General features: G+C 35.8%; 2 protein-coding genes across 2 annotated transcripts; one reads left to right on the top strand and one right to left on the bottom strand.

The window, feature by feature from the left end:
- The first annotated feature begins 8,689 nt into the window (after nt 1-8,689).
- CSN1b (COP9 signalosome subunit 1b) lies at nt 8,690-10,672 on the top strand. Its single transcript, XM_073980483.1, has 4 exons — nt 8,690-8,861; nt 8,945-9,664; nt 9,735-10,406; nt 10,463-10,672. The coding sequence occupies exons 1-4, from the start codon at nt 8,829-8,831 to the stop codon at nt 10,544-10,546; spliced, it is 1,509 nt and encodes a 502-aa protein (XP_073836584.1). The 5' UTR covers nt 8,690-8,828; the 3' UTR covers nt 10,547-10,672.
- Nucleotides 10,634-12,148, bottom strand: LOC141400874 (corepressor interacting with RBPJ 1). Its single transcript, XM_073980484.1, has 2 exons — nt 11,967-12,148; nt 10,634-11,832 (listed from the first exon to the last, which is right to left on the bottom strand). Exons 1-2 carry the CDS (start codon nt 12,036-12,038, stop codon nt 10,729-10,731), a joined length of 1,176 nt encoding a protein of 391 aa, XP_073836585.1. The 5' UTR covers nt 12,039-12,148; the 3' UTR covers nt 10,634-10,728.

Raw genomic sequence — 12,148 nt, 5'->3', positions numbered from 1 at the left:
AAAGTGCAAGTTAGACCGTCTAAAACTTGTATGAACTTTAAAAACATCAGACGATGTTTTAATACTATGTAAAATTTAAAATATAATTGGTACTACTATAAACTAAATCAAAACTGTTTCAGGATTCTAAACGTGCTATAATACTATAGAACATGCATGTTAAATTGTCAAAAAAGTCAAAGAGTATTTCAAAAGATTAAGTGGCGGTCGTAGGGTTAAGGTAAATGTTTGATGGCTATGTGGCAACATGGTACAAGAATTTACATGTAGAATTAACTAAGTGTCAGCTGTTTTGATTCTTTTGATTCTCCTGTAATACGCATGGTACAATAATACAGGTAGCATTATCATGCCAGCTGATGGTAACATAATGTGTCAATTGCATTGAATTGATGTCAAATGTTGACATCTTATGTTGCCAACAATTGCCGATGCGGCTACCTGTGTATTTGTACCATGGTAATACGCTTCAGTTACACATGCCTGTGAATTGGTGCCAATTGAGTACATGTATTATACTCGAAAATGCCGAAAAAGTGTTCGACTGGCATGCAGTTTTCTTGTGTGTTTACACATGCCAGTGCAAGTTCAATTTCAAAATTATTTTGAGACAAAAGTGCATTATATTTCAGATTTAAAACACAATTCACAACATATTTTACTATTTTTATTTTATTTCGTTTTAAAAAGATTGTTTTCAGTCATAAACATAATGAATCTATGAATCTATATTTGCATGAAAAACATCAAAATTATCAACCCAATTATGAATATCAACTCCCCGTGAGTTTTCTCACTTTTCCCTTTAAGTTGAAATGGCATAAAGACAAAACTCACGGGGAGTTTACATTCATAATCACCCTGTATGTCTTTACTAACCACCAATATATTGCAGCTGCCAAGACGTATTATTTGTGTTTCCTAATCTTTTTGAAAATATGCATTAAATCTTTGCATTCTTAAAAGAAACAAAAATGTACATGGATTAAAAAATAGTCTCGGCAACTCTTTTTTCATTTTCGACATATCATTGGCAGCCAGCTCAAAATTTTGCTGGCATGAAAAATCTAGTGCCAGTGGAGTCGACAATTCAAAAAATGTAATTGTGGTAGTAAAATATTGTGTATGTATTGAATTTTTCGAACTGTCACTGGCATGTGTAAAGGTTGGGTATAGGTTGGGATACTAATGTCAAATTCCAAAAGACATTTCGTATTCTTATTTCTATTTCGTATGTACATTAAGGATATACATATATTTTTGAGAGAAAAATATTCAGTAGTGGAATTCTGTAACTCATTTCTCGAGTTACCGACAAATATCGGTAAAATTAAAATGCTTATAATTTCGGAAATTAACGAAATTTGTCGTTAAGTTAACAACCAAATTAAAGCTGTCGCTAACTTATACCGATAGAAAAAGTTTTGTCAACATTTAATGTTACATTTCATTCATAATTTTGCTTTTTAAATTTACCGATTTTTGTCGGTAACTCAAAAAATGAGCTACAGAATTCCACTACTGAATAAAAACTATTTCCCATGAATATCTCCGAAGATAAAACGGGAAGACCTCCCTCATTCCAATGAAACGATTCTCCGGGTCCTAACGAACTTTATCACGTATTATGACACCACATATGGGGACGTTTCTTCAGAACAATTTCGTGAGGGGTTTTAGCCACTGCGAGTTGGCGCCCAAGACAGACTACACAATAATATACCCACTGCGATCTTGCATATTATGAACATGTTTGTTTCATTTTTTTAAGTTATGCATATATGTAACTTAAGAGAATATGTTTTTGCGGAAGAGGGTTTCTTTCTGTCATTTGCCAGACCATATATCAATCCATAGATAGCATATACTCACCGACCTTGCTCTGGACCATGGGCGTAGCCAGGAATGCTTTTTGGTCGTTCTAGCGGTGGGTTGTTTTGTAAGATCTAGATGGGAAAGGGGGGAGGGGGGGTTGGAAAGGTGACACAAAATCTTTGTTCCAGAAATAAAAAGTTTTTACAATCTTTACCACTTTTACACATTTTACCCGAAAAAGCGTTCCCGTACACAAAAAAGTTTTAAAATGTTCACTTCTCTTTAAACAAAAATGTCGCTGAATGACGCTCTCTTTAAAAACTTTTTACACGACAAATTTGGGCGAGTAAAAAAATAGTAACATGGTTGCCGGCATCTTATTGGCTGATACGCCGTAGAGTTGGGCAATTGAACGATCTAGTTCACTGTCCTAGTTCAAAAACGTATGAGTAACATCATACAAACTAACGTGAAATAATAAGTATACGCATTTTGTTCAAAGAAACGACCGGTGTCCATTGAACTAGATTGTGAACTAGGTAGTTCAATATAGTTCAATTTGCACAACTCTAATACGCCGACTTTGACATTTGTTCCAGTTTTTTTTTTTTTTTTTTTTTTTTTGACGCATTTTCCACTTTTCCGTTCCCGAACTATTTGAAAAAACTTGTGTTTTTTGTGTGTATAGTTCAGTAGTTCAGTAAAACAACGAAAGAAATGTCAGCTGTTTCAACCGACGTTTGTCGATGGTCAGACTAGCAAGGTTTCTTGAAACCAATTTCGGTAAAGTTTCTTTTCAAGTTTCGTTAGTGTCCACACACGTTAACGTGAAATTTAAGATTTTTGCGTGTCCTCTTTATTTTACCATTCGCGTTTGTTGTGTTTCTCATACCAATAAAAACAAAAAAGACATAAATAAACCAAAAAAATAACATAAAATAATTAACATTAATAATTAAATTAATTGATCTGTTCCTTTACTTCTGAAAATGGTAAAACCGGCAAAAATAGTAAAAGTTGTAAACTGCTCCCATATGAATTGCATTGTGTCTGAAGTAAAGGAACACTTTTCGAGTAAAAAGTGGTAAAACTTTAAGATTCTTGAACGTAAAGGAACAGAGCTAATATTAATAGTTAAATTTTCACTATTTCATTAATTAAATGTTTTTATTAAATCTTTTTATGTTTGTTTTGTTGTTAACGTTTGCTTGAGAAAATAAAAATGAAAGAAAATGGAAGAAATAATCTTGCAACGAAAAACAAGAAGAGGCAACATAACAAACACAGAAAACCATGTACATGGGTTTCACTACTTCATACCCCTCGCCTATAAACTTGACGTCGCCATGTTGAAATCGTGCTAGTCTGACCATCGACTTTGCACCATACAATTTGTCTTCAAACTCTGATTTACTAACACATACATACATTTGTCAGCTGTCCATGATTTTTTCACAGACAGTAGGGTTAACAAATTTTTGACATTTTTGTAAAACAAGTGAGATAATAATTGAAATGTATTGAAAACAAAAGAGCATGAACAAAAACAAAATATGTGAACGGATTTTTTTTTCCGTTCAATCGACGACTTTCATTCATAATTTGACAACTGTTTTTGCAGTCGTCTAGACACCTACGTCACACAGGCAAGTTTTGGGTTTTTGACAATTAATACATGTACTCAACTGTCCTGTCATGTGTAAACGCAGGGTAAGACAATTACATTTTGCTAGTTTTTCTCAATCGAAGACTGCAAATTTGTTCTTATGCCCGTAATTTCTAGCCCTAGGTAACCGGGTAGGTAGCTACCTATTAGTTATCTTTACCTACGCGTTTTGTAATTTCTACGTGCCATTTACCGAGGCGTGTAAATTTTGAAAACATGTGGTAACATTGGTGATTTTCATTCATGATTTCGTAAAAACATTGCCACATATAAGTGTTTTACATTTTTTAACACATTGGCAACGATCAACCAGGCAAAATCCTTGGTGTAACTAACACGGCCGTTTTCGACCCGGTAACGTTACCTATGGATTGAAATTATGAAATTTTGCTTACACGGGGGATATCTATGAACTCATAGATAACTATGCGTAGAAATTACGGGCATTAGAAAGTAATATGTCTGAAAACAGAAAATATAGTGGAATTTGGATGCATTTTAAAGAAAATGAATCTAAAAGAGCGACATGCAAGTATGCCCCACATCCTTGAGTACTGCTGGAGGGTACATTGGCAATTTAAGTAGACACATGAAGACAAAGCATCATCATATTCCTTTGGTGGTGAAAAGGCAGTAACCGCCTCTTGAAACGGCAGCAAAAACACAGGACTCTGAACTTGGAATCTGACGCGGTTGGAGTAGAATTGTCAAGTACAAGCTCTCAACATCCAGAGACCGCCTACTATGAAAAAGCTTGAAGGAATTGACAGGCAAAATGGTAGCAAAAGGTCATCATACGCTACACATAGTTGATGAGACAGAATTCAAAAAAATTAATAGAACTTGTGTCACACTGTCCTCGGTATACTCTACCAACGAGAAAAACACTCTCCCAATTCATTATCAACAGTTTATAGGATCTTCGGTCAACTATATGGTAATGTGCAACATTATAGAGAGTTTTATTGCAAAGAACGACGAACTGAACTACTGAACTAAAAGAACGAACTAGTTCAATCAAAAGACCTGAACTAAAAAGATCGATCAGCTAAACGAACTAGAAAGCACAACTCTACATGTTACTATTTTTTACACGCTAAAATTTGTCGAGTAAAAAGTCTTTAAAGAGAGCGCCATTCAGCGCCATTTTTGTTCAAAGAGAAGTGAACAGTTTACAACTTTTTTGTGTACCGGAACGGTTTTTCGGGTAAAATGTGTAAAAGTCGTAAAAATTGTAAAAACTTTTTAGTTCTGGAACAAAGCTTTTTATTATGTTAAGGCAATCAGGCGAGGCAGCTTATGTACCCAGGACTTAATAAACATAACATCAAAAACAAAAGTTTGGAGAAGCCTTTCAATTTTCCTTAAATTTTAAGCGACCCCAAATATTTTTGTAGCGAATATCCTTCCTGCTTGCAATTAAGGCCAGAACAGAATCAATCGTCGCTTGCTTCCCAAATGTCAAATTATAAAGGAATGCCAGAGGCTCCTAAAGGAGAACACACACGGATTTGCAAATTATGCGTCTCTAGATCGACTTCCAGTAAAATCATAAAATTGCTGTACTGAGAAATTCGATTTAAGAACGCCTAATTTCATGAAATTTTTTAATGAAATTCACGCTAGTGTAGACCGGGTCAAAGAGGCTCTGGCATTCCTTTATAATTTGACATTTGGGGAAGCAAGCGACGATTGATTCTGGGGGGTTACTCTGTATTGCGATGCGTAAGAAAAATTGTACCGAATCAAGTAATTGGTACTCTCTAATGTGTTTTCGCGTCTAATTTTCGCAAATCTGGTATCATCGCACTCTGTAATACGAAAGCGTATGTCTAAAGCAGCGTCGCCCATAATATTTCCATCAATACTACAGCATATGTGTATGCATTGGTGGAAAAAACAACAACCACATGATATTCATCGTTTGTTTATTTACACGTACACTGTACGTGAGAGAGAGAAGCAAATGCAAAAACAACTCAGTGGGCGCCCTCACTATACTTCTTTGCAAAAACAGCGCGTCTCTGGTCTAAAGCTAGGGTCACAATAGGCAAATATTTGCTCCAGCGACAGGGAGTGTGTGTTTACTGAGAGCAATTCAGAATAAATTTCAATGCATTATTTACGCTCATTTGCTCTCAGTGCTAATGTGACCCTAGCTTAACTCGTGCGATAAGCGCAAATATCTTGCGTTAACAAAATATCAAACGCAAAGGAAACGAATCATGTAAGTTAGCATATGGTCTGTTCCAGAACTGCAAGAATCTACTAATTATTACTATTTTTTCCGATAACATAAAGGAAAAAATGCTATCGTAGTAAAAAATAGTAGCTTCTTGCAGGTTCTGGAACAGAGCAATAACAAAATGCAGAGAATTGTTTATTCTTTTAGGGAAATGTTGTTAAAATGTTGAAGTATAATAATTTAATAAATTATTATTAAAAAAATCAAATTACAATTATTAATTAGGCATAAATTGAATACTCTACCAACTGGCGAAACTGTAATGTTTACCACAGGTAGGTCTTTAGTCCTGATTACAAAAATATAAAGTTGTTGGGGGGAAGGTCCTACTACCCGAGATATGGGCCTCTGAAATTCCGAAAATTCCCTTGTTAAAGCAAGAAAAAATTGTAAATTAAAAAAAATGTTTTTCCCGTCCCCTAAATTGGCTCCTGTCCATAGGAGAAAGTCTCAAATCCCCGGCCGAAGGCCGGCTACTTAGAAAAAACTTACAATTTAAAAAAAAACAGATTTTTTCTGCCAGCTGGAAAAGTATTCAATTTGTTCCATTAATTATTTGCGGCATTGGAAAGTACTATTCGTCGAGTCTCATATTTCATAGGTTTTAGTAATGGTGATACAAGTAAAAATGTTAAGACCCATATCTCGGGAAGTATAGACTTAGCTCTGGAAAATTAAATATCGTTATAATAAGGGTACCAAGGGCTACCTATGGTAAAAATTTCAGACCCATCGGAGATGTGCTTCTAAACGGCACTTGTTCCAAATTCTTTATTTGTCACCCAAAGTAGTAGGCAATGCTTATTTTTCACTGTTTTTTTATAAATCGTAAAAAAACTTGGTATAGTTAAATGGAATATTGGTTTGAGGACCAATAGCAAGAGATTTGCACAAGAAACCGTATAGCTTTTACATAGTTTGTTGCTATAAACGAACAATTTGCAATACATTAGTTGTCTAAATGTACATAACCGCATTTTAAAATGCCATATTATCAGTTTACTTTGCGAAAGCGTTTGCGTTTGTGATTCAAAGTACCAAATTGTTCTCTTAACGCATTTAACTTTCGCATCGCATTTGCTTTCGCATCGCAATACAGAGTAACCCCCCTGCTGTTCTGGGCTTTATCCATTTAGAGGAATGGGTTGGAAACATTAGATAGTAACTTCTTGTAGATTCGGGAACATAGCAAGAATTAAACATAAATCGAATTTTCATTCTCGATTTTCAAATTTATGTAGCCAAATTAAAAAAAATATTTATTTTTGAAATTAAAATAATTTATTGATACTTTTTATGTTTTGCTTACAAATACCAATGACACTAGTTTTACTTACAAAAAAATTCTATGTGGTTGTTGTTACGTTTGTTGTACAACAACACTTACCTCTACCTGTAAAATAATTGTACCATGATGTGGCAACGTTACTAGTAAACAGCTGTTCATGTAACAGCGTAACATGGTACAAATACACAGGTAGCCGCATCGGCAATTGTTGGCAACATAAGATGTCAAAATTTGACATCAATTCAATGCAATTGACACATTATGTTACCATCAGCTGGCATGACAATGCTACCTGTATTATTGTACCATGCAGCGTAACGTACAACGTAACAATGGAACGTAAAGCGGCCCATACACTATCAAATCAGATTGGCTTGTCCTCGATGAACTCCTTATGTGCGTGTGTGCTTGATAGTTGAATAATTTTTTATTTTTTTTAATTTTCCTCTAAAATGAATGAACTTAATTTTTTATTTCTTCACAAGCACAATGTTCTTTTTTCAAAATTGCTTTTTGATAACTGTTTTGATATTCCCAATACATAAAATTTACACACACATTATCATATTTTGAAAAATTTACACATACTACTACAAGTATTGACATCAAATGCTCTGTTCCTTTACGTACCTGAGGTTACCATTTCTTACCATTTTTAACCTGCCAAGCGTTCCTTTACTTTAAAAAGCACGCAATTTATATGGGAGCAGTTCTTGCCACTGTTACCATTTTTAAAAGTACCCAGCTAACATTTTTTTCCGAATTCGTATCGAATTCGGACAGAATTTCTGTAAAAATATCCGACTCTGATGCGGAATTCGTACTGAATTCGGTACGAAAGTTGTATGGACGTGGTCACCCGAATTCGGAAAGAATTTTCGAAGGAAATTCTTAAAAAATGTTAGAATTTCGCGACGAATTCGGTCCGTATTCGGAAGTAAATTCTTGGAAAATTCGGAGAAAAATTTAGATTTTCTGACAGAATTCGGTCCGAATTCGGAAGAAAATTCTGGAAAATTCGATGAAAAATTTAGATTTTCTTAAGAAAATCCGTCCGAATTCGGAAGGAAATTCTGGAAAAATTCGGAAAAAAGTTCAGATTTTCTGAAAAAATTCTGAAACAATTCTGACGCTGACGCCTTTGATATTGACACAACACGTGTCGTACTGTACTGAACAGACCCCACTCAGAGACAATTTTCTTTTAATGTACTATTTATGGAAGATTATAATTTCAAACTTTCTAATGATTTTGCCTGTTGTTATGATTTTATGATTAACAGTAGAACAATGTGCAGAAGTATGTTAAAGCTATCAACACTAGCTTGAATTATTATATGTTGCATTTATATTAAAAAAATTGTAAAACTGTATAAGCGATTTTTATGACCATTAGAAATCGGAACGAATTCGGAATAACGATTCTTAAGATTCTTTAGAAAATGTGCAGAGATTCTTAAAATAAACTTATAGAAAATCGGTCCAATTTCTAGGAAAATATTAGAGAAATCGGCCACATTTCTAAAAAAAAATCGAAAATCTCAGAAAAAATCTAATATCAGAGCCCTCGGAAAAAATTGTTAGCTGGGTAAAGGAACAGACCAAAAATTTGATAGTGTATGGGCGGTTTAAGACGTATAGCGCGAGGAAGCATAAACAAAATGCAATTCATTGTTAAAAATATGGCAACAATTATTCTTTGTCAAAACCGGCTGTGCTGTGGATCTGTTTTTGCGATATACTTTTTGTGTTGTTGTGCGGACAATATTAACAATTTTTCGGTGTGCAACTAAAAATACTTCTTTTTAGACGACATGCCTCAAATGCCACTGCCTCCCTTGGCACAGGTAACCATTAAATACACTAATTTTGAACTACTTTATGACTGGTTACAAATTGTCTTTGGACAAACTTTTTTCTCTTCACCTAGAATGCTATCGAACCTATGCAAGTCGATGCCCCAATGGAGGACAACGACAATAACGAGGAACATCATCTAATAGTGGAGAATCCAACATTGGACTTGGAGGTGTATGCCAACTCATATGTGGGGTTAGCACGTCTATACCGCTTGATTTTTGTAGCCGATGTTTGTCCATCGTTGCGTCTGGAAGCCTTGAAAATGGCTATTAACTATGTGATGACCACATACAACGTGACCATGTATCAAGTGTTACATAAAAAACTAAACGACATATATGTTAATAGCAACGGAGCAGGTGGTGGAGGAGCGAACGTTTCGGGAGGGGCCCTTCCAGATATAGCTGCCCAACCTGCCTTGGCTGCTCAGGCAGATTTGCCGGTATTTGATCAGAGCTGGGTAGAAACCAAGAGTAAAAAGGCTGCACTTAAGTTGGAAAAGTTAGACTCGGATCTCAAGAACTTCAAATCTAGCTCTATTAAAGAGAGTATACGTAGAGGTCACGATGATCTCGGTGATCATTATCTGAGCTGTGGAGATTTGTCTAACGCACTCAAGTGCTATTCCAGAGCACGTGACTATTGCACCAGTGGCAAAGATGTGGTAAACATGTGTTTGAATGTAATAAAGGTGTCGCTGTATTTACAGAATTGGTCACATGTCTTAAGTTATGTTTCCAAAGCGGAAAGTACTCCAGACTTTAGCGAAAGCTCAAAAGATGCAAACCAGGTGAGTGATTCTTCCTATATGATAAGGCTATATGTGCATTAATGGCTACATTTGCATTTTCTTTATATAGGCGGTGCTAACTCGACTGAAGTGTGCAGCTGGATTAGCCGAACTACAAACCAAAAAATACAAGTTGGCTGCCAAATTCTTTCTTCAAGCTAGCTTCGATCATTGCGACTTTCCTGAAATGATATCACCAAATAATGTCGCCATGTATGGTGGCCTTTGCGCCTTGGCGACTTTTGATCGCCAAGAATTGCAAAAGAATGTTATATCCTCCAGCTCATTTAAGTTGTTCTTGGAGCTGGAACCACAACTAAGGGATATTGTTTTTAAATTTTATGAATCTAAATATGCATCATGCCTAACGCTACTCGACGAAATAAGGGACAATCTTCTATTGGATATGTACATTGCACCTCATGTCAATACTCTATATACAAAGATACGCAACCGTGCTTTGATTCAGTACTTTAGCCCTTATTTATCGGCCGATATGCGTAAAATGGCTATAGCCTTCAATCGCACTGTTGAAGCTCTGGAGAACGAAGTAATGCAGTTGATACTAGAAGGCCAGATTCAAGCTCGTATAGACTCACACAACAAGATTCTCTATGCAAAAGAAACAGATCAACGCAGCAGCACTTTCGAGAGAGCCATTTCAATGGGAAAGGAATATCAAAGACGTACGCGGATGCTAGTATTAAGAGCTGCTCTATTGAAGAGCAATATTCATGTTAAGGTCAGTGATTCATAATGATCGATCAGCAAAGATTGTGTAATAATTGTCTATTTCAGAGTATTCCACGCGATGCAGGAAATCACGTCACTGACCTATGTGTTGCTGCCGGCTCAAGTACACCCACTACTGCTAGAATCTAATATAATATCTTTGCATATTCACCCATGGCCCATTTAGTTTACACATTTGCTTGAAATATGATGTATATGAATATAAATTAAAAATTATTTTACTTTCAATTTTGTTTTGAAAAATCAATAACAAAATACTTTTTTATTTATTATGCTGTTTGATGGGAGTCATAAAAATTCCGCTATTAAATCTAACGTCTATGCCTTTGAGCGTGGTCCCGAGATCTTGATCTGCTCCGTCGCTGATTTCGTTCTCGAGACCTTGACCTGCTACGTCGCTGATTTCGTTCTCGAGACCTTGACCTGCTACGTCGCTGATTTCGTTCTCGAGACCTTGACCTGCTACGTCGCTGGATACGCTCCCGAGACTTGGATTTTCGACGGTCATCTTTTCGATATTTACAAATATCTTGGGAATGCGAACGTTTTCCCTCTTTATCACGACCTGTGTTGGATTCCTGACGATAAATACTGCACGATTTACCTTCATTATCAGAATCAGATGATGAGGATGTTTCAGATGACGATGATGTATCAGATCGCTTATTTTTGGATTTATTTTTCTTGGGTTTATCGTCACGTTTGTCCTTTTTGGATTTTCTTTTTTTCTTGTTTTTCTCTTTTTTGCCTTTTTTCAGTTTTTCTATCTTTTCCAGTTTTTTAAGTAGTTTCAGTTTCTGCTCTTTAGTAAGCGACTTCAGAAAAGTCTTTTCTGGATTTATTTCTCCATCACCATTAGCTTTGGTATCTTCCTCAGGGTCGCTCGGAACAAGACTATGTGTTTGACTGTTGGTGTTTTGCAGTTCTAACGCGGACCTCTTCATCATTAAACCATCACTTTTCATTTGCTCTTCTAAGACAGATTTGGTCATGATATCTGCAGCTTCGGCCTCCGAATGCAATTTACGCGCCTCACTCATTGATATGCTATACATGGTACACTCTTTATCAGTGTTGATATGCCCCCATTTATGACATTTTATACATCTCACGTTTCGGACTTGAATCCCAAAGGGTTGGTCACGGATTTCAGTATCGCCTTTGCAATAGGATTCGCGAGGAGCATTGTATTTTCGTTGCCACTCGAACTTATATTCCGGTTCATTGTCATCCTTTTCTCGATCCTTTCGAACTCCAGGCGGCGGCTCGTACATGAAATTCACACTTAGTTTGTCCCTGCTCTCCTTACTTATCATCGCTTTGTTTTCGTGTAAATTCTGTTCCTTTTCATACTGACTCCGAAGTTCCTCTTGCTTCTTTTTATAGGCCTCTGCCTGCTGCTCCGCCATCCATACCTAAAAGAATCGATTGGTATACAGTAAATATTTGGAACAAGTGTTAAAATACATAAGTCATTTCCGAAATGTCAAGAAGTCTACCTAGGTGAAACCGAATTTAAGCCAAATATATGTATATACATGTCACTTACTCGCTTTAGATTATCCCTTGAAGCAGGATGGAAGAATTTTTTACACATGTAATTATTGAAGCCTTTACCCATGTTTTTGTTGTTTTTAGGATGACTGGACTACAAAATATAAAAAAGGTATTAATTGGTTTATACTCCTTGTCTTGTGAAACTGTTGTCCAAAACTATTTCAATTAAACAAT

Source organism: Musca autumnalis, unplaced genomic scaffold (genome assembly GCF_047663935.1).
Source record: "Musca autumnalis isolate F117 unplaced genomic scaffold, ASM4766393v1 scaffold_4, whole genome shotgun sequence".
Taxonomy (NCBI): Eukaryota; Metazoa; Arthropoda; class Insecta; order Diptera; family Muscidae; genus Musca; species Musca autumnalis.
Note: the sequence above shows the minus strand (reverse complement) of the source record. Positions and strands in the feature narration are given on the sequence as shown.

Coding starts and splice junctions, on each gene's coding strand:
- CSN1b (XM_073980483.1), top strand. CDS start 8,829: ATGCCTCAAATGCCACTGCCTCCCTTGGCACAG. Junction 8,862..8,944: donor CACTGCCTCCCTTGGCACAG/GTAACCATTAAA, acceptor CTCTTCACCTAG/AATGCTATCGAACCTATGCA. Junction 10,407..10,462: donor AGAGCAATATTCATGTTAAG/GTCAGTGATTCA, acceptor TGTCTATTTCAG/AGTATTCCACGCGATGCAGG.
- LOC141400874 (XM_073980484.1), bottom strand. CDS start 12,038: ATGGGTAAAGGCTTCAATAATTACATGTGTAAAAAATTCTTCCATCCT. Junction 11,833..11,966: donor CAAGGGATAATCTAAAGCGA/GTAAGTGACATG, acceptor CGATTCTTTTAG/GTATGGATGGCGGAGCAGCA.